Genomic DNA, 23,476 nt, shown 5'->3' on the forward strand with positions numbered 1-23,476 from the left:
TGGAATAATTCGATGTCGAATTCGAGGAGTTATAATGCTAATAAATATTATTTATTATTAATTTAATATTATTTTGATTTTACTACTAATATGATTGTTTTATTATCTACTTGAAGATTCAAATGCAGAAATTTAGGTAAATATAACTTTAAAAAACACAATTGCTTCTCTTTTTTCAGAAAAAGAAAAGTGTACAGAAAATAGTAATTATATGAGAAGCGTTTCAATGGTTTCTTATATTCATCTATTAAGAAACACTAAGTAATAAGACACTATCATGAAAGCCATGTTTGGACACTACAAAGAATGTGCTTCAAATGTAGATTTAGCTCATAGCACATAATACTGATAATAGTTGATCATTGTATCAAAGCTGTATGGAACTACGTGTGTTGTGCGTACAGTGATTTTTCGAAAACATTTTTTCAGCATTGCTCAAATGTTTTCGAACAACAAATGTTTGTTTACATGTTGAGAAAACGTATTACATTGCGTAGAATGCATAACGGCCAAAAAATCGATTTTGTCCATTTTGTCGCTTGCGTCTCCTATCAGCCATTTCATGTCAAACCGATATGGTGGTACTCAGATTTCCATGAAAAGTGGTAGTTTTGTTCTTGCTGTTGACGTTTCTATAGTGTTCAATGAGAGATGTGAGCCGTTTAAGTAGATCCAACTGAAATGCACTATAGTTGCGATAATATGGGTAAAAGCTTAACTCTAGATTTTACGCAATACGTATAATAATTGCGTACAATGGAATAAAGCAGGCATTGTGCTTTGCAAGAGCTTTAGGGCACTTTTTGAATTTAATCGTTTTTTGTCTCCGTTAGAGTGCAGTTCGGCCACCGTAAATTAAATGTAAAAATTATATGTATTTATGTATGAAGTTCAATTAAATGTAGTAATAGTCTGATAGTGTATAGTCTAAAATTGTAATAAAATGTGTAGTCATTGGTGCTAACAGTGTTCTTAATTGAAAAATCGAACAACTAAATTCGCTTCATACTCTGGGAGAGATTTCGCGAAGTTAACAAAAGCTACTAGCAAAAGGGGACCGTCACGGAATCCGGCACAAATTGAAACACGACCACTTATGCGTCGCAACATTTGGTGCCGTGACCAGGATTCAGTGTTTCAAGGATCAATTCCGGAAGTCCCAACTGCTTCGGATATCGGAACAATAGGATGGACAGGAACAATGCGCCATTCTTGATGCGCGAATTCAAAGAGCGTATTCAAATGAATAGTCTGTATTGTTGAGGCGCCATCACTTCGCGCAATGTGTATTTGGAACAGGAAATTGGATTTGGATTTTGGAATTTAATTTATACAAGGCTTGTTGAACAGCCTCAAAAGGTGAGAGTCTGTCCAACAAAACAAAATTAAATTGTACGTTCTACGTGGTCTTTTTGACGTAGGACTACGTCTTTCATTTCTATACCGAGGTGTAAAATCAAAGTTTCGAAAACGAAAGCGTTGCGCCGAAGACCGAGATTTTGAGTGTTAATAGCTCCTAAACAACTGAACGAAATGGTATGATAAACACTTCATTCGAAAGATAAAATGTCTACGCGTTCTATACTTGTTACTTTCTGATCCAAAAACTTGTTTCAATAGTCTTAAATTTGCTTTCAAAACAGGCTATTGAAATCACCAATCGGTATATAAGCGAGCGCCGCTCGGAAATCCACTCAGTTCTAATTGAACAGCGATTGGAGCATGTTGTCGCTGTTGTGGTGAAGCTCTTCATTTATCATGAAAGCGCGGATGAACGGTGTCACCAAGAGCCTGTTTGTGCACCTTAGGCCAGAAGGGAATCCATCAGGAGGAGAGTGATGCTACAAACGGTTCCCCGGGAAGATCTCGAAGCAGCCGCTACACACACACACACACATACACGCACGGAATTGTTTCCGTTTGGATCGAGAAAGATCCGGAAAATAATCTGCCAGTTCCTCTAGGAATTTAAAAATACATTCATGTGAAAGAGTTTATTTGAATGTTTTCTATCCATGTAACACTGTGACCAAATATGTTTCAATCAAGTGCTATTAACAGATGGTTATCGAGTTAGCATTAACCACTGGTGGGCTTCCAGTATCGAGGAAAATGTGGAAATATCTAATCGTTACTGAAAATAATCTGCCAGTTCCTCTGGGAATTTAAAATTACATTCATATGAAAGAGTTTATTTTAATGTTTTCTATCCATGTAACACTGTGACCAAATACATTAGGTTTTGTGATTTTTCAATCAATCGCAATCAACAGGATAGCTTCTGAAGATTATTCTTCCCCATCAGTAGGATATTTCCGTATCCAATATTGGATGCATAAAACCTTGTGCCTCCAACGTAACGCTCTCGTTTTCGAAGTTCTCCAAATATTAATTCATTCAGAATGAATTCAGATTCAACTTCATACAAATGATCTCTAAATCAACGATAGTCCTACGTCACCCTTGCGGTTATACCATAGATATAACCCACTTCCTGTTTTTTCTGTTCCGGTATACATTTCGGTGGCTGAATAATTTGGAGCGGAGACACGGTGTATGGCTGGCTGGAGCAATCTACTGGAAGACCAGAATTAGGATTTGTCACCAACGCGGATTACTGGAGTGATAACAATTTTGGTTCGTTGTTCCAACGGATATTTATTCGAAAAATACAAGGCCTATTTAACAGGCTCACAAGGTGAGTACCTGTCCAAATAAATTTTTCGAATCAGGAAGGTGCTTCGCTTGTCGTATATTACAGCTCATAGAAAGGCGGCGTGGATTATACTACCGGTAGTGGAGTTGGGATAGTGGCTCTCAACTTCTGGCTAGCTGGGCCTATTCTGCGCTGGATTTATATTTGTGCCTTCAACCTGTGGCTTGGACGAGTGCAATATTCGTCACATCGATACAACCGAGAGAATTTGAAATACAAGGCCTGATTGACAGGCTCACAAGTTGAGTACTTGTCCAAAACTTCATTTGTCTCTCGAAGGGTGCTACTCTTGTTGCTCTCCTAGGAATCGTACCGGCTACTTTCCCATGATGTTTCTCCATACGAAGCTTGATTTGGCTTTCGTTTGTAGAACGGTATTCGAGGTTAAATTGCTCCGTGCGGCGAAGAAAGTCGACGATGTTGTCCCTCACGTGCAATTTTGGTTTCAGCTTCTTTCCTATGATGGAAAGGGAAAGAAGCTGAAACCAAAATTGCACGTGAGGGACAACATCGTCGACTTTCTTGTAGAAGAATGTAGAAGAGCACCGTCAGATTAGGGCAGAATTTGAGGAAAAATATTTCCAGGTAAGGGCAGGGTTGGAGAGCAAACTACCGCGAAAATTAGTAGAACAGGCAGCGCAATCCTCAAGTACTTTCTCTACACCTGGCGCTGGGAGTAACGCACACACATTCGTACGCTTGCCACAAATTAGCCTGCCTGAGTTCGATGGGAACTATGAAAACTGGCTACAGTTCCATGATACTTTTCGCGCTTTAATTGATTCTTCGTCTGAGTTGTCTAATATACAGAAATTTCATTATCTGCGGGCTGCTTTTAAGGGTGATGCGCTGAAACTAATCGATGCTTATCCGATGAGTGACGCAAATTACAGGGTTGCTTGGGATGGCTTGGTTGTACGATTCTCCAATACTTATCTATTGAAAAAACGGCACCTCAACGCACTTCTGGAATATCCTAAAATAAAAAAGGAATCAGCGATCGGCATTCACGACATAATAGACTGCTTTGAGCGCAATACAAAAATTCTTGACCAATTAGGAGAGGCGACAAGTGGTTGGGGGGCTATGTTGACGCAGGTATTAGTTTCGAAACTCGACGACGTGACACATAAGCACTGGGAGGCACATGCGACGCAGCACGAAAATCCATCCTATGCGATGCTGGTGGACTTCCTGAAGAAACAGACACGAGTGTTAGATGCAGTCAATGTTGATCAACGCACATCCGTCGTGCACTCGGCGGCTCCATCACATTCAACTAAAACACATGCAGCTAAGGTGTCGGTCAACTCGGCGACCGACAACAAGGGTCCAAGTTGTGTCTCGTGTGGGGAACAGCATTTCATATCACGTTGTTCCAAATTTAACAATTTTACAGTGGACAAGCGTTTGAAATTGGCGAATTCAAAACGACTTTGTTCCAATTGTCTGGGCAGAAACCACATGGCACGGGATTGTCCTTCGAAATTCAGATGTAGAACGTACTCGAAAAAGCATCACACACTCCTGCATCCTGGCTTTCCTGGTTCTGGTTCCTCTCCTTCTCCCACAATGGATAACCCATCAGCATCTGGAGATGCATCGAACTCCGGTGGATCAGGGTCTAGTTCGGTGACATCAATTTCGACAAACTTGGCATTGGGTTCTCATGATACGCACGTCTTTCTTCTTACCGTGCTGTTGAAGGTGAAGGACAAATGGAATAGGCCCCACTTCGCGAGGGCAATGTTGGATAGTGGTTCCCAGGCTAACTGATGTCAGAAAATCACTTGTGAGTGGAAATAAAAACAACGTGTGAGTTGGTCAAAGTCTGAACAAGTAATGAAAATTTTATTACATCTATTTATCCTGGTAAACGAACAACGGTTACTAAGGTTGCTCCAGGATACTACCTACTACCTACTACCTTAACCTACGATCCCGGTCAATTCCATGAATTGAATATGTTTCTGTTTCGCCAAAGCCTTTGTAAATCCGTCAGCCGGATGTTCGTGCGTAGGGATGTAGTGGAGCTTGATGTCACCTTTCTCAACAACATCCTTCACAAACTGGTAACGGATAGACACATGCTTCGTCCGGGGATTACATCCGTCGTTGCGAGTCATACATATTGCGGATTGATTGTCGCAAAATATCGCTATTGTCTGCTCACCGTCAATCTGCCGAAGAAGCTGCTGCCACCAGAACGCCTCTTGTGTCGTTCTAGATAATGCGATGAACTCCGCTTCACAAGATGACAAAGCCACGCATGACTGCCGCTTCACATTCCACGAGATGGCTCCTCCCATCTTCTTGAACACGTATCCCGTTGTTGATTTGCGCGTATCAGTATCTCCTCCCCAATCCGCATCTGTATAACCGGTCAACTGGGAATCGCCGCTCTTCAAGTACATCAACTTCTCGTCACATGTGCCACGAAGGTAACGCATAATACGTTTTACAGCCTCCCAATGCTGTCTTCCAGGGTTTGCAGAAAATTGACTCACCAAGTTAACTGCAAACGCTATGTCCGGTCTGGTTGCTTGTGCTGCATACAATAACGAACCAACCACTTCCTTGAAGGGAACCTTTTTCATCTCTTCTACTTCTTCTGGGGTCTAGGGGCACATCGACTTGTCTAGTTTATTGCCGGAATCCATTGGCGTTGCAACAGGCTTCGAATTCTCCATGTTGAATCTTTTCAAAACATCCTCGATGTAGTTTTTCTGATCGAGGAAAAGCTTTCCGTTCATTCGATCACGAGTTATCTGCAGTCCCAGGCAGAACTTCGCCTCGCCTATATTCTTCATTTTGAATCTGGAATTCAGGAAAGATTTCAGCTTCTTATTGGCTTCTGCATCATTCGTGAACACTAGAAAATCATCCACATAGATTGTTACGAATAGCATCTTTCCGTTTTTCTTGAAAGTGAAGTACAGGCACTGATCTACACTGGAACGAATCAGTCCGAACTCCTTCAACGCTTCATCCAGTTGTGTGTTCCACACCCTGCTTGACTGTTTCTGTCCGTACAAAGCTTTTCGCAACTTGCAAACCTTCGTGGGATCACCAACGTAGCCTTCAGGTTGTTCCATGTATATCTCTTCATCTTTGAGCTTTTCTTGCAGAAATGCAGTTACTGCATCAAGCTGCTCGATGTCGAGATCGTGTTGAACTGCCAACGCCATCAGCAAACGAATGGTAGAATATCTCACCACCGGAGAGTAAACTTCATTGTAGTCAACACCAGCGCGTTGGGAACATCCTTTTATAACTAGCAGTGCCTTGTACCTTTCGATATCGCCATCAGCACCTCGTTTAGTCTTGAGAACCCATTTATTTCTGATCGCCTTCCTTCCTCGCGGTAGATCAGTCAGAACCCATGTACCGTTTTCGTCTAGCGCTCGAATTTCTTCGTCCATGGCCTTCTTCCAGTGCTGATGGTCCGCTTGATTCAATGCTTCAGTGTAGCTCGTTGGATCTCCGTCGTCCGCAACACCCTCATTGTCGGAATCATCATGTTCGCACTGTTCGGAAAGATTCTGTACAGCAGTTGAACTAAAGCACACAAAATCTGAATACTTGCCAGGAAATGAGCGCTCCCGACCGCTGCGCCTCAACCCTTGCTGCTCATCAGCTGATCTTGAAAATTGCGGTGGGAGCGCAAGATTAGGCACCACATTATTTGCAGAATGATCCGAAATGTTAGCCTGATCTGGCACAATTGCATTCATCGGTACTGCAACTTCATCTTGAACTCTTGGCGGAACGCCACCTCGCACGTCGCCGGCATTCGTTTCAACCCAAGTGAACAACTCCATGAACTCAATAGCTTCTAGTTGATCTTTCTTCAGCATATTTGATGGTCGTCCTTCATCCAAAATCACCACATCGCGGCTAATGATCACATCACCAGAATCAGGATTGAAAATACGATACCCTTTTGAATTGTCTGCATACCCGACGAAAACACCTTCACAGGACTTCACATCGAATTTTCTTCTCTTCTGTTTTGGGACATGAAACATCGCACGAGATCCAAACACCCTCAAATGCTTTAAATTCGGCTTTCGATTGGACCACGCTTCTTCGGGTGTAACCAAACTCAAGGATCTGGACGGACTGCGATTCACTAGATATGCCGCTGTAGAAATAGCTTCTGCCCAAAATTTCTTTGGCAATTGAGCATCATTCAACATACATCTTGCTTTTTCGACCAAAGTGCGGTTCATCCGCTCGGCTACTCCATTTTGTTCTGGTGTATACGGACAGCTTGTTTGATGCACAACTCCGTCTCGGTGCACATTTTTTCGCATTCTTGAATTGACATATTCCTTTCCATTATCCGTGCGAAGTACTTTCAACTTTCTGCCCGTTTGCCGTTCGACGAGTGACTTGAACTGCTCATATACTTCTGCCACATGACCTTTCGATTCCAGACAGTACACGAACACTTTTCTACTTGCGTCATCGATGAAAGTTAGAAAGAATCGACTTCCTCCAAGCGATGGAACTTCAACAGGACCGCATACATCTGAATGCACCAAGTCCAGTAGGCCTTCTGCCCTCGTGCTACTTGCGTGAAAAGTGTCTCTAGCATGCTTTCCTTGGAGACAAGCAATGCAATCTTGAAGAGCTTCCTTCTTCAACACAATACCATCTGCCATCGACATCAACTTCACCATACTCTGCTGATTGATAAGTCCCAATCGTCTATGCCAGATATTCGAATCCATCATCAGGAATGACTTCTCCTTCTTTTGGTTCAATCGATACAGACCATCTTCTTCCGTCCCTGAAGCAATCACATCGCCATCGTCGTTCAAAACTTCACATTTCGTTGCCGTAAAAACGACCTTCAGACCTTTCTTGCAAATCTTGCTGATGGATAGCAAATTTGTAGCCAAGTCAGGAACTAGCAGTACGTCTTGAACTTCGATGCTTCCTTCTTTGAGATCTAGCTCGACAAACCCTTTTGCAACGGACTTTATCGACTGATTATTTGCTGTATCAATCGAGTGCTCCAAACGTTCTTGCTTCTTGAAACCTTCTTCACATCTGGTCATATGACTACTTGCAGCTGAGTCGAAGTACCATTCTTCTTCTTTTCCTCTTCAAACAGCTAGCATCACGTATAAAACCATGCCTTTGTTCTTTGTTGGTTGCTTCTGCGGACAATTTGCTGCGAAGTGTCCGGGTTTCTTACAATTGAAACAATTTCCGTTCTTCTTCTCGGTCTTGGACTGTCTCGGTTTTTGATTCTGCTTGGTGTATAACGCGCCCTCTGTTCCGGAGCTTTTCAACGGCCACTTCACGTCTTGAAGTATTTTCGCTTTCACGGTGTCGGCCGTCAGCTCAATCCCTGAGGCTTGCAGTCCCATGATCATGGGGTTATAGTATTCTGGCAATCCTTTCAATAATAGCGATGCCAGCCACTGATCATTTACCTCGAATCCGATTTCACTCAGGTTTTGAGCAGTTGTTACCAGTTCGTCGACGTAGTCTTCAACGGAACCAATTTCCTCCAACTTCACCGACGTCAACTTATCCAACAATCCGAAACGACGAATTAGTCCATTGTCCTGAAACGATTTCTGAAGCTTTCCCACGCTTCTTTTGCCGTTTCAACGTTCTTCACCAGACTATAATTATTCTTCTCCAAGCTTAGGCAAATCGCAGGTAACGCTCGTTCGCTCATCTCGGGATCGACCTCTTGACCTTGAGTTGGCTTCACTGCTCGCCAGGAGCCTTCTCTTATTAGGGTCATCTTCATTGCGAAAGCCCATGAAGCATAGTTTTCACGTCCACGCAGCTTCTCCATGTTCGAAAGATTTACAGGGTTTCCAAAGGCACGAACAACACCTGCGGGCCGCACGCCATCACCACCAGCCGGTAATCCTGCGCCACTGTTTGCCGTCCTCGTACATCCGCTCGTATTACTTCCAACACCACTGCTCTGGGGCGTGTCTCTCGGGATCATGGTTTCGGAATCGAAAATAAGCTTCTCTTAATATTCAGGCTATGGCCAGAACTGGGCCCATAACCACTTGTGAGTGGAAATAAAAACAACGTGTGAGTTGGTCAAAGTCTGAACAAGTAATGAAAATTTTATTACATCTATTTATCCTGGTAAACGAACAACGGTTACTAAGGTTGCTCCAGGATACTACCTATCAACTATTTAGATCGCAGGTTACTACTCCAACAAAATCTTTGCCAATTGCTTAAACTTCCGCGACGCAACAAGAGGGTAGCAATTTCTGGCATAGGGCGATCGCATCATCAAACTGCTTGTGAGGTATCTGCAACCATTGCTTCGAGAATTTTCGATTTCCATCAACCAATGGATTTTCTGGTGATGAATCGTATTACAGATGATCAACCTTCCACATCGATTCATTTTCAACTGTGGAAACCGCCACCAGATACGGAGCTTGCTGATCCAGGATTCGCCACTCCTGGTTCGATTGACATGGTTTTTGGGTCGCAATATTTTTACGATTTTCATCGTTTGGATGGTGGCCGGATCCAGGTGCGAAAGGTTGGCAACTCATTGCCAATATTTATCAACACCGTCTTTGGTTGGGTGGCTGCTGGTGAAGTCGATCGGCAGAGACAGGATGCACGGGTGAGCTGCAACGCAGCGTTTACAGATCCATTAGATGAAGCGATTGAAAAATTCTGGGTCATTGAAGAACTGCCGGGTAAAAAACTCCGCTCTCGGGAGGAAGAAGATTGCGAAATGCATTTTCAAAATACGGTGCACAGGGATGAATCAGGTCGCTATGTTGTACGTTATCCAAAACGTGTAGACTTCCACCAATTAGTAGGCGAATCGGAAAGCACAACACTCAGAAGATTTCAACATCTGGAAAGGTGTCTGGAAAAAGATGAAGATTTAAGAAAATGCTACAATCAATTCATGGGAGAATACTTAAAGATGGGTCACATGAAACTGGTAAACAACGAGGTCCAGATGAATGAAACGCGAACGGTCTGTTTTCTCCCGCATCATCCGGTTTTTAAGGAATCCAGTTCGACAACCAAGGTCAGGGTAGTTTTCGACGGCTCAGCAAAAACATCAACGAATTACTCCCTCAATGATGCTCTTCTAACGGGTCTGTTTGTGCAGGATGAATTGGTAGATTTAATGGTTCGCTTCCGAAAACATTCCGTCGCTGTTGTAGCGGATGTAGAAAAAATGTATCGCCAGATTCGTGTCCACTCTGAGGATGCAGCTCTCCAACGAATATTTTGGAGATTTAATCAATCCGATCCTATCCAACAGTATGAGCTTCAGACAATAACTTACGGTTTGTCTCCATCCTCATTTTTGGCCACCCGGGTTCTTCAGCAGCTTGCTAACGATGCTGGAGAAAAATATAAACTAGCCGCAAAGGCACTGAAAAACGAGTTTTTCATGGATGACTTCCTATTGGGAGCCGATAACGTCGAAAATGCTATACCACTGAGAAACGAAATGCAATCAATAATGGCAGAAGCAGGATTTCCCCTACGAAAATGGAATTCAAATCAACGTGCCGTTCTAGAAGACTTGAATCATGGTGAAACCGATCCATCAACAACACTTCATCTAGTGTCAGAAACGACAGTCAAAACTCTGGGAGTCGTTTGGGAGACGGAACCAGACTTACTATGCATTGATGTACGAGCCACAACTAACAACGATGATTGGACGAAACGAAAAATCTTTTCTGCAATTGCCCAACTTTACGACCCGCTCGGGCTCGTGTCACCGGTTATATCGTGAGCAAAAATCCAGATGCAACGATTATGGTCGGCAGGTATCGGATGGGACGATCCAGTGCCAAATAAAATCGCAGCACGGTGGAGATAATGTTATGCCCAGCTAGCAGTTTTGAAAAACTTTAAAGTACATCGTTGCTTTCTAGCACCACAACAAAAGGACGTGCAGTTTCACGTATTTAGCGACGCCTCTGAAGCAGGTTATGGTGCGTGTATCTACGCTCGATCATCGACCAGTGAGGATGGCATAATAAACATACAACTCATCGCTTCGAAATCACGCGTAACACCACTAAAACGACTCAGCCTTCCGCGATTGGAGCTATGTGCTCCACTATTAGGAGCGAAACTCTACGCTAAGGCCTCTGCAGCGCTAGGAATGGAGGGAATTCCTTGCTGGTTCTGGTCAGATTCGATGGTTGTCCTGCACTGGATTCGAGCTCCACCCAATACATGGCAAACATTCGTAGGCAACCGCACTGCAGAAATTCAACTCCTCACACACGGAGACACTTGGAACCACGTGAAAGGACCTGAAAACCCTGCTGATCACATTTCACGTGGGCTACTGCCGAACGATTTCGTCTCACTTGAGAGCTGGCGTGTGGGTCCAGCTTGGCTACATAAGAAGGAAGACGAATGGCCGAAACAAACACAGCTACACCCACCTGACGATGGAATTACTGAACGACGTAAAACAGTGCTGACATTAAATGTCCCCGAACCATTCCACTTGTTCGAACGTTATTCATCCTTTCAGCGTCTGGTGAGAGTTACCGCCTACGTCCTCCGCTTTATTAACATGTGTCGACTCAAAAGCAAAATCGTAGAACCATTCCTGACTACATCGGAGCTAGGAACTGCAAAAGATTCATTGGTCAAATGTGCGCAATCAGAAGTTTTCTCTGAGGAGATCAAATCCCTCAGAAAGAATCAAATTGTGTCGAAAAAATCTTATCTCAAATTGTTACATACATTCTGCCATACAAACACCCACTATCGCGTCTCATCGCAGCGCATTTCCACACCCAAACCCTACACTCAGGTCCCCGCATGATCCTGGCATCCATGCGTCAGCAGTTCTGGCCAATCAGAGGTACGACACTCGCGAAGCAAATCTTTCATAATTGCGTCAGATGTTTTCGCCACAACCCTGTTCCTATACAACAGCCTGTAAGGCAACTACCGACAGCACGCACTATCCCTGGCAGACCATTCACGATCACCGGAGTAGACTACTGTGGTCCAGTTTATCTCAGGCCGTACACCGCCGAGCAGGTTCAAGAAAGGCATACATTGCAATTTTCGTTTGTTTTGCAACGAAGGCAGTCCACCTTGAACTCGTATGCGACTTATCGACAGAGTCCTTCCTAGCCACCCTACGTCGATTCATCGCTCGTAGAGGTACACCGGCGGAAATACTCTCTGATAATGGAACCAATTTCCAAGGAGCAAAAAACCAACTGGCTGAACTTTACCATTTCCTACAAAACAAAAATCATCAGCAAACAATAGCTAACAACTGCACAAATTCGGGAATGAAGTGGAGCTTTATTCCACCAAGAGCACCTAACTTTGGCGGCCTGTGGGAGGCAGGCGTGAAAACAGCGAAAACAACCTTGTCGAAAACAATTGGCAACACTCAACTGTCTTTTGAAGACTATTCCACAGTTCCCCATGTTGAGGCCAATATGAACTCACGGCCTCTCACATCATTATCCGACGATCCCACCGAATTAGACGTATTGACTCCAGGGCATTTTCTGACTGGCTCATCTTTAAACTGTCTGCCAGATCCAGATTATACGACCGTTCCAACACATCGTCTCAAGCATTTCCAGCAACTACAAAAAAATAATGCAAGATCACTGGGCAATATGGAGCTAACAACTTACCGATTTAGATGATCGACATATTCAATTGAAGCCAATAAGCTAACCTTCTTTGAAAAAATACCACACGTGTGGGGAAACTGGATTCTAGTCGCATAGGCCTAGTTTAGTTACATAGGAATATTGAACGAAGTCTTAACCATTAAATGCATTTTCCTTTTTAAATACCTATTAAAATTAAAAAACTGTGTTTGAATTACCGTTTAGAAATTATGTAAGGAAGAAAACACTGATGTACATATACATCATCATGCACTTAAGGGTTCAAACATGTTGAATTTGAAAAATCATATCTCAAAAACGAAAAAAATAGCATCTCTGATATCTAGATATGTTATGTAAAAAATCTTGATCTTCAGAAAATTATAAAAAAAATATAGTGCCCTCTATCTTTAACGGAGAAAACTATGAAAAACTGATTCAAACGATAATTACATAAACGAAAATCAATATTTTTCCAAAAAGTAATTTTTTTCAAAGAAAGCTGACTCATGAGCTTCAGTTTGATATGTCGATTATCTGAATCGGTCCAGTAGTTCAGATGTTATAAATTTTTGTAATGGAAAAAAGGTGAATTTTTTTTTCGAGCCATCGGATAACTTTGGAAAAACATATTTTAGAAACAAAAAAAAAAATAGCATCTCAGATATCGAGGTATGTTGTGTAGAAAATCCTCAGCTTTCAAGAAAAAATATAAACAAATATAGCGCTCTAGTTCAAAGCCATGAAAACATAAAAAAAACGACTACAATCAATAATTACGGAAACAAAATACATTTTTTGCTGGTTAAATATTTTGTAATAAAAGGCTACCCCATTGGCTTTAATCTGATATGTCGATCAACTAAAACGGTTCAGTGGTTCAAAAGTTATGATTTTTTTTAATAAAGTCATTTTGGGGAAAAAGTGGACATCATTGATTTTCGAACCACCCTAAAATGGAATGGTCACCCTAACGAAAAAAATAAGAGTGTAATGTTTTGTGATGAGAACAAAATTACCACTTTTGACGAAAATCTGAAAACCACTATATCGGTTTGGCATGGAGCGGCTGCTATACAAACATGGGCAGTGACAAGATGAATCATTATATGTCCAGTGAAATTAAATTAGAGATTTTATTCAAGGGTGGTTTTCAAGTGTGAGCATTTGCTGTAACTTCGATTTCAAAACCTTATAAAATTCAAAAATATGTAATCTTTTATATAAATAAAAATGGGAGGCCAAATTCGTTGGTAAGCGGAAAACCCGAGGAAGGGATGATCCATATTGAGCTGTCTTTTTTTTTTGTATTCTTATTTTCCAGAACTCCTTAGGTCAGTTTACATATGTCTTAGCAAACTGATGAAATTATCGGTAAAAAATATATCTTAAAATAAACCATTTACTTGAAGGAACGGCTTTTATTTATAATGATTAGTTTACAAATAAACACTTTGCAAGTTTTTGCTGATTAACACTTGGTTTACGGACGTTTCTTATATACCGATCTCTACGAACATGCGTCAATTTGAAGGAAGAAAAAAGAAAATAAACATCAATATACATTTACCTCGATCAATTTATAAAAGTGGAATATGTGGAGATGGAATATAAATGCAGCTGATTTTTGTAATTTTCCACATAAAATTCGAAATGCGTCAAAATAACGTGTAAACCTAGTGTTAAAGTAATTCTTAGGGACACAGAGAATGTTAATTTGGTTGTCTTCTAATCTAGATCGGATCTCATTAACAAAATTTCCAAAAGAGGAAAACGTCCGTTCAGAATCCAATTATGTTGGGCGTACAGTACGAAAAGCATCGAATACCATTGTCATCCGGATTGCCACATATACAGAATATTCTGTATTTTATAGATTTCTCGCTAAATTTCAGATACAGAATTTGTATATACAGAATTACAGATTTTCAGCAAAAATACAGAATTTACAGATTTTTTTTAAATTCAATTTTAAATATTCAATTTATTACAGCGCATACATTGATACCTTGATTTACAAAAAAGTAGAACACAACGCAACAATATGGCTTTTGTTGGAGGCAGTTATTATGCGAAATCTTGAGCGATTCGAAGAGCTTAAACTATACTTTTTATTCCAAGTCAAGTATGACTATAATCAATCCACCATATATTGACTCATTTAAACGATCCTATGACCAAATCGGTTATGCTGTTCCCAAACATTGTTCTATCGCTCATCAATGAAATCAAAACTGCGACCTTGATAAACCCCTCAAATTTTCGTCAAACTACAAAACCTTAATAATTTGATACGCCAAATTCCACAATTTGTTGAAGTAATAGGCAAGGCTTGGGAGACGAATTCAGGCTACTCAAGACGAATCCTATTGAGCAAAAATTGAGTGAGTCAGAAATAACTTGGTCCCAGCTGTTGGATGCCAAAAGGCGCCTTTTTGATAACATTCATCTGCGTCTGTAGAGCGAGTATTTTCGCTTTACAATTGCAACGAAACAAAGACCGGAAATCGGTTTGCCTCCACAATTACAGACTCTATTTTGAAAGCGAAAAACTATGTATCAGCTCAAGGAGAAGCTTCAAGGATGAAATTGACGAAAAGTTTGAAAGCAAAGTTCAACAGAACCATGTATAAACAACATATAATTCAGAGAATTAGAAGAATAGAACCTTTTTATGACCCATAAATAAGAAAAATAAATTCAAAATGAAAATAAACCTTCATTTAATTTTTTTCCTTAAGTTTTCGATACAGATTTTTATACAGATTTTTTATACAGATTTTTTTTGCTAAGAATACAGATATACAGATTTTTACAAAAAAAAAAACAGAATTAAATGTGCCAACCCTGATTGTCATTTGTCTCAGATGCCCTCTGTACGAAAACTCTTGTCCGAGGGATTTCATCAATCCGTTAATTGACGTTGAACTTGGACTGGACGTTGATACTTTTGATTGTTGCAATCGTCGTTCAAGTTGATGCTCAACTGTTCTGCAGGTTTCGCAGGATTTTTTCCTCCTGTTGTCCAGCTACTGAATCAATATCATCATCGTCAAATTTGATTTAGTTAGGAACAATTTCAAATGCCTGTTTGATCAATGCAGTCCGTGACATTTGATAGAAGACGTCAAAATCATCATGAATTGTGTTACGACCACGAGCAGAATGATTATTCATATACGGGAACAAATCTGCATATTCGAAACGTTTTCTGCAATCCTTCCAATCAGGACTTCAAGCAGCTGCTTCGGAATTTCGGATGGTTGCTCCGATAGCTGCTCTAGTATAAATTGCAATCTGACATCAGCTTCATTAATGGTTCAACAGCGACCAGCACTGGTTCGAGGGCATCAACCAATTCCTTCATCGCTGTCAGTTCCTCATCACTGAAGCTTATCTTGTGTTTCGTTTTCAGATCGAGTAGCGATTTTTGAACTGAATCGGTTTGTTTTTTCAATCTTATTTGAATCTCGAGTAATATTACAAAGCGGCATAAAGGCAAATATTATTTATAGTGTAAAAATAAAAATTACCGAAATTACCGGTTATTAATTGTAAAATTACCGGTAATTCGGTAATGAAAAATGGCCCGGTATTACCGGTGAAACCGGTAACAGTAAAACCGGTTAACAATCCCTACTTTTCACGGCTAACACGACCTCTCAGTTTGTTCCAGTGTGCTGCTCTCCGGACAGTGTCTGTGCTGACATGTCTTCCAATGATGCCGGCTACTACGGTAATCAATTTAGGAATGTTTGTTTTAGAGTTCTTTCGAAATGTTCGCACAATTACTCGTTCATCATCGGAATATAGGATACGTTTGTGTCTTCTACTCAATAAATTTTCCACGGTTCCTTCGTATTTCCACTTGTTTGTGATTTTCTTTGCTGTACAGTGGGTTTTTCCGACTATATCTGCTATTTCCTGTAATGTCTTTCCATGACAATTCATATTTATTATCATTGTACGTGTAACAATATCTTATTATTTCCTCTAACTTGCCATTTTGATAAAAACTTTTTCAAACGCCAAAAAAAAAAAAATAAACAAACACTGCCCAAGCAGTGGCTAAGTGTTGACACCAATCACTGACGAAAGAAAGTACGCTAATTCGCAAAGATCTTACTTACAAGGCTAATTCGTAAGCAGTTAGTAAGCAATTAGCAGAAAACTTTTCGCGGAATTTTATTGCAGCACAGCTATTTAAATGTGTGAATAATTAATATGCATCAAAAGAATCAATGTATTCTGTGGAGGCGATCTGGCGTAGTGATAACATCCATACCTCTCACGTAGAGAACACGAGTTCAATTCTTACTCCCGACATTCTTGCACAAATGGAAGTAAAAGTGACGAACCAGCCGAAATGTGTTGAAAGTCACTATAATACAGAAAAAAAAATCAATGTATTCAAAATATTTTATACTAAATAAATGGAAAGTATCGTCAAGTAGCATTTGTACACTCAATTTTGCGATTGACTGTATATAAATAAAAATGGAAGGCCAAATGTGCTGGTAAGTGGAAAACTCGAGGAAGGAATGGTTCGATTTGAGCTCTCTTCATTTCGTTGTTTTCTTCTCTTGATTTAAATCTTTAAAGTCATTAAAGATTTAAATTTTTGAAAAGCTTTGAGTGAAAGCTCGAAAAAAAAATTCCTACAATGAAAATGGCTACCAATTCTCAGCTGGACTAACGCGTTTTGAATATAAAAATTATTAATGAAAATTTACTTTTCTGTATCGAACATGTAACGGAGAAATATGTTATTTGCTAGTGAATCAAGAATCTTCAGCGAAAATTGTGTTTCAAAAATAAATTTATATTATAATGACGAGTGTTGGTAGAAATCTACAGTAAAAGGAAATTGTGGAGGGCCAATTAGAAAATCAATCAATGGAGAGCTCTGCGATTGGAACACTAAGCGAATGTTTAGTGAGAAAACGTGAATGTTCGAAGGATTTCATATAAAAAAATATTTCAGGCAAGAGGTTAGCTAGTTACATTGGTAAAAGATCACACATTGTGATGTAGGAAAAAAACATTGCATTGAACCTTCTACAGGAACAAAAAAGTAGGTTTTGGCCGATGTTTTTGTTAGGCGATTTTGCGATTTTCGATCGATGCTCTCAGTCATCATAGTGAGGAAGTGTACTAATATTATATTGGGTTGGGAAAAAATAAATGTCGTATATTGTCAATATATGGCACCACTTAAACATATCTTGTGTTGTACTTATCGACAATCTGTGCTACAAGTGTCGTTTTGACAGTGTTGTGATTGTCCTTTTCAGTCTCAAGTTATAGCGCGTCAAAAATGGAGTCCGCCAAGCAAGAAATTCGCCATATTTTACGTTTTTACTACCTGCGAGGTAAAACTGCAACGAAGGCGGCCGAAAAAAATCGTATAGTTTATGGACCCGATACTGTAACGATTCGCACAACACAGCGTTGGTTTGATCGATTTCGTTCTGGTGTAGTGGCTGTCGAAGATACACCCCGTACTGGTAGGCCAATCGTCGTGGAAAGCGATAAAATCGTTGAAATTATCCAAGTAGACCGGCATGTGAGTCGATTGGCCAGGAACTGGGTATCGACCATAAAACCGTTTGGAACCATTTGCAGAAGATTGGATTCCAAAAAAAAGCTGGATGTATGGGTGTCACACGAGTTGACGCAAAAAAATCTTTTAGACCGAATCAACGCCTGCGATGCACTGCTGAAACGGAACCAACTCGACCCATTTTTGAAGAAGATGGTGACTGGTGATGAAAAATGGATCACGTACGACAACCTAAAGCAAAAAAAGTCGTGGTCGAAACTTGGTGAGCCGGCCCAAACCATCGCCAAGCCCGGATTGACGGCCAGGAATGAACAAGTGACATTATCGGACTGCATCCATTCGAAAAAAGTAGATAAAAATCATCAGAACAAGAACAAATTATACGTAGAGTTTCGCATCGCCCCAATTGTTACATCTCTGTATATGACCCTGGTGGACCTTTTGTTACTTTGAAAGAAGAACAGTTGTTCACTATTTCTTTTATCCGAACAATAAGTTCAATCAGAATTCACTTCATATACACTTATCGAAAACGGTCCAACGAATTTATTAACTTTTAAACAGAATTGGTTCAGATTATAAATAGATAAATAAATAAATAAATAAATATCTTATAACACTAACAAATATTTTTTGAACACACGTCTGAAAAAGCTGATCGTTACGACGAAACTACACATTTATCGTTTGCCGCTTTTTTTGGAATTCGATTTTGCCAGCTTCGCAGGAACTCTCGCGGTTCATTTGGCGTTCGGCTCGAGAGAATTTGTACAATTGTATTACTGAACGATGAATGAGTTGATGATGTGATGAAATGAAATTTGCGGTTGGGATGCCAAACCATCGGCAAGGTTGCAAGAGCCACTGTTGCAACATTCAGGTATTCTCTCAGATCCTAGATCTAGGCATATGGTCGTTGCTGCTGGTACGCCAAGTTGTGTGGATCGTAGGGATAATGGAGGGGAGTGTTTGGCGCTTTGGTGTACTGTCCCGCCCGGTAGTGCGGGTTTTCACTCTCTATGCTATCGGTTCGATCCTGAGCGTAGAAACCACTCTCGTCATCATGGACTCCGGGCAACGAACGCTTCCAGTATCCGCCGTATTCTTCGCCATGGTCGTCGTAGTGGTGCTGATGCTGGGCGTGCTCGTAGTAGATTACCTGTAATTCATATAGAACTCCTTTAGTAAAATAAACTACTTGTTGCAGGCAAGGAAGCCGATTGGGGTTGGGACTATTTGATTGGTACTTTTTGGGGCTGCGGTTGTCGCTTGAGATCGATCCAGAAACGTGCGATGTTAATCAGCAAACCGATGACGGCAACGGCGAAGAACTTCAGCTGCAGATGGAACGACAGGATCTTCAGCAGCAGCTCGATCTTTCCCTTGAGGGCAGCACCCAGGATGAACAGCTTCATGAAGGCCTTCTTCTTCTTTCCCTTGCGCTTGCCTGTTTTGGTAATGTTCGGAGTCGTTTTTGAATCGATACACGGTTCACGGAGGAAGAAGATACAAGACTGTTAGTATAGAGTAAACATAATCGCGATGTGTTAGCTAAACAGATCGGTTAGCACAAGGTTTAGTTTAATTCTACTTCGGGGTTTTAAGCAGTTATTTGGTTGTGTTAGAACAAGCACACTAAAGCGTTAACAGCAGTGGTAATGATTGCATAATCATGCATGTATGAATAACATTTAAAAGCTGCTAAAACACACTAACAAAAGCGTTAGTTCAATGACGGGATGAATCTATGGAGGATCTTTATCACTTATGATTGGTATGATTGTGGTTCAGATGCGAGGATCAAAATATGTCGCTTCGAATGATGATGAATGACGATGATCATGATGTGCATGCATCACATAAAGCATGACCAGAAAGCTAAAAACAAGCAAGCAAGCTTCAGCTTGAAGGTGACCACTTCATATCGTCTAAATCAGCTATACTCAACCTGCGGCCGCTTTGGACTACGTCTTTAAGTAATGGTGCTAAATCAGAAAACATGATTTATTTTTATGGAATAGAAATAGCAAACGCAGCGTTCTACGCTCTACGAACAATGTGGTAGGAGAAAATATTGCAATTTAAGCTCCGCCCGTTTTCAATTTATCAAGTATAAACAAGCTATTCAATTGGGCCGTTTTTGGGCCACCAAAACTTTCGATTAAAGATTTATTCTACCAGAAATACTCTTTGAATTTATATGAAACTTCCGACAAGATTTTAGAACAACTTATTCGGCGCCATCTTGCCGACCCATGCCTATTCATATATTGTAAGAAATCTGTCACCACTGTTTATCAAACCAAACGTGTTCTACAAGACCAATGCGATATATCATGTCTATTTGGCTTGAGTCATTCAAAATAAACAACAAGTATTGTATCCGGCTCCTTTTTGGATGGAAAATTTAAAATATCAATTTACGTTTCAGCGTGTTTCAGATGAGCTCAAGACTGCGATTTTGTGGCATCGGATAAACGGTACTTTTAACCGAATTATTCAATTGATTAACCGAAATGGTAAGGGAGCTGATTATGAAGATCATAAAATTGGTGGTTTTGATGCTTTTGCTTGATCAAAAAGTGTGAAATTCAAAATATCCATTCAGCAAATGGGCAGCAAAAATATGTATTAAGTTGGGCAAAAATATCCTTTATTTTTGTGGGAAATTCAAAACTTTATTTGCTATACTTTGGATTGTCCGATTCGGGTCAAATATGCGCCCTTTTGTTATAAAATTTGTTGCCATTCTAAAGGTAGCTTAATGAAGCCTCCCCTAGATATCTTGGTCCTTATTGATGAAAAACTATAGTAATAGATTTTCACAATCTTCGCTTGATTCCAATTTCTTATTACTTAGGAAATTTCACACTGCGAGGAAAAGGTGATAATCATTTAGTGTCAGGTCCGGACTATATGTTGAATGGCTTGAAACTTCCCAACCAAGCTTCCGGAGTTTCTGGCGAGTCACTACAGACGTGTGTGGACTTATGTTGTTCTGATAGAACACCTTTTCTGTTGGACAATACTGGCCGCTCCTGGTCAATCGCTAGCTTCAAGCGGTCCAGTTGTTGATAGTAGAGATCTGAATTTAGTGTCTGGCCATAAGGATGCAACTCATAATAAATTATTCCATAATTATTCATTCCTAGCCGTTTGGCCACCGTTTGAACTGCTTCACCACGCCTTGGTCACGATCGTTTTTGCACAATATTGTCGTATGTAATTCGTTTCTTATCCCCTGTCACCATCCGTTTAAGAAATGGGTTAATTTCATTTCGTTTGGCCAAGGCTTCGCAGATGGAAATTCTATCCATTATTTTTTTGAGTGTTAATTGGTGTGGCACCCAAACATCGAACTTGGTTATTAGTCCAGCTTAGCGCAAATGGCTTGGAACTATTTTATAGTCGTTCTTTAGCTTGATCTTTGGGATCTTTAGGCGATGCTACGACTACTGAAATGCCGGTCAATTCCGATTTTTTCCATGATTTTATCGTGGAATCGACGAAATCAAAATTGCACGTAATTAACTGTTACAGTATCGGAACCATAAACACTGTTTACAATATTAGCGACCTGGCTTTCATTTTCACCTTTACCAAAGAAAAACTGTAAAATATATCGAATTTTCTCTTTGTTGACGACCATTGTTAACACCGGCCTGTAAGATAGTTCACCTTCTCGCAGTGCAGGCTGGGTGGTGCCAAATAAACTACAACAAATTCCGATCGTATGTTCACCATGGAAGTGCGGCTCAAGCTGCGTCTGTCTGGTATCCAGCGGCTGAATGCAAAATGGTTTTCCCCGAAGCTAAGGCTTAGAGGGCAGAACCGTTGCGGAGAACAGGGTCCTTGGGCTAATAACCCACTGTACCCAAAATGAACAATCTATTACGGAAACCCAAGTTAAGGTGGAAACAGAATACCACGCTATGCGTCACGTTGCGACAATTGTGCTTTGACACTTCATTTTAAATATGTGTGTTTCCATTTAGTCGAACACAATAACGCGTTGCGTCATTTGCATCGTTGTACTAAACGCTAACATTTGTTCTAAACTGCTTGCGCCGAATTCGCGATGACAGTGGCACGGTGTCGACGTCTGATGGCAACTTCAAATTAGGGCCATAATTTGGGTCCCGAACTCATTAGTGTAATCTCTATCAGATTAGAAGACACGAAGCCGGTTTTAAAATTCTAAAATTTGAATAAAAATTTTCACATCATGTTATTTGATTACTTGAAACACGTGTTCTGACTTTCATTCAACCATATGGCTAAACATTTCCAACATTGTTGCTGAATTTTTTCATCATAATATAGAGTTGTCTTCATAAACAATTTTCGTATGAGACTTTTTCCCCACCTGCAAACAAAAATGTTTCTCATTTAAATACTAGTTTGATATGGAGAAGCTAATTTTCATTCATAATTTTAATTTTGAAAACGTGTTCATTCCGACTGAAAATCAGCTATTCTTTCACGCTCCCTCAAACTAGTAAACGAAGCTCAATGCCGCCAGCGCGGATATGTCAATGTGTTGTTTTTAAAAACATTTAACTGATCCATGAACACAACAAGAACAAGATTTTCATACGAATTCTATGTTGTTTTTGTTTACATGACAAATGGTGACGCGAATGCTAGATTGTGACTGCAAATCAACAGACTGCGTCGGGCGAATGTTTTAGTACAAAACGCAAGCAATGACAGCTGATGAGAAGCAACGCACAACGCGGCATTCTGTTTCCACCTTTAGAAGAATACCGTCTGACTCAACAGCAACGACTTTTAGCATGAAACAATGGACACGAATTGGAGCATGGAATGTTTTGACTCTGGCGCAGCAGGTAAACTGGCTAGCGAGGCGATGCGCAAGAAGCTCGAAATCCTTGGGCTGAGTGAAGTCCTTTGGTTGATTTTAGAGAACACCAGCTACCTTCGGGACAGGTTCCACTGTACTCTGGCACATGTGGTGACCACGCTCCACATCATCGTGGAGTTGGCTTCCTGCTAAGCGTGTGGGTTCACGTGGATTCTTGAAGTGGGAGCCAATAAGTAGCAGGGTGGTCGTAGCCAGATTCAGAACACGGGTGCGTAGCCTTACAATAATCCAGAGCTACGCGCCCACCAACACCGCCGATCCAAAGGAGAAGGAGAGCTACTACAGTCAACTAAATGCCGTCGTGGATAAGATTCCAAACAGTGACATCAAGATCTTGATGGGTGACTTCAACGCGAAGACACAGACTACGAGTGCGTCATGGGACTCCAGGAGGGGAAAAGATACAGTCATCGGTATCGTGCCCTCGACCTAGAAATAAAGCGCTCGTGTCGATGGGACAAGCGAGTGTGGGCTGACTCTCTTGCTAACGAAGAGGAGAGAGCCGCTGCAACCTGTAACCTTTACCTCCTCTACGATGTATCACGACGCCTAAACGGAGTACCAAGATGCCTGCGAAAGAAGCGACTAGTCAGTTGATAGCCGACCCCACTGATCAGCTGAAACGCTGGCTCGAACACTTCGAGCAGCTGCTCCAAGTGCCCGTGATTAAC

General features: G+C 40.9%; 3 protein-coding genes across 4 annotated transcripts in view; 1 reads left to right on the forward strand and 2 right to left on the reverse strand.

Annotated features, from left to right (window-relative positions):
* Positions 1-4,644: 4,644 nt before the first annotated feature.
* Positions 4,645-5,313, reverse strand: LOC129766690 (uncharacterized). The gene has a single exon (XM_055767278.1). It carries the CDS (start codon positions 5,311-5,313, stop codon positions 4,645-4,647), a length of 669 nt encoding a protein of 222 aa, XP_055623253.1.
* A 3,746-nt stretch (positions 5,314-9,059) lies between these two features.
* Positions 9,060-10,487, forward strand: LOC129766691 (uncharacterized). Its single transcript, XM_055767279.1, has one exon. It carries the CDS (start codon positions 9,060-9,062, stop codon positions 10,485-10,487), a length of 1,428 nt encoding a protein of 475 aa, XP_055623254.1.
* A 7,951-nt stretch (positions 10,488-18,438) lies between these two features.
* The window catches only part of LOC129770111 (uncharacterized), a 47,265-nt gene continuing 42,227 nt past the window's right edge, over positions 18,439-23,476 (reverse strand). For both annotated transcript variants that reach the window (XM_055772746.1, XM_055772745.1), the window contains exons 5-6: positions 19,168-19,367; positions 18,439-19,079 (exon numbers count right to left, since the gene is read on the reverse strand). In XM_055772746.1, coding sequence (XP_055628721.1) covers positions 18,822-19,079; positions 19,168-19,367 — 458 coding nt within the window. In that variant the 3' untranslated portion in view covers positions 18,439-18,821. The remainder of the gene's footprint in view (positions 19,080-19,167; positions 19,368-23,476) is intronic.

This window comes from Toxorhynchites rutilus, chromosome 2 (assembly GCF_029784135.1).
Source record: "Toxorhynchites rutilus septentrionalis strain SRP chromosome 2, ASM2978413v1, whole genome shotgun sequence".
NCBI classification, from domain to species: domain Eukaryota; kingdom Metazoa; phylum Arthropoda; class Insecta; order Diptera; family Culicidae; genus Toxorhynchites; species Toxorhynchites rutilus.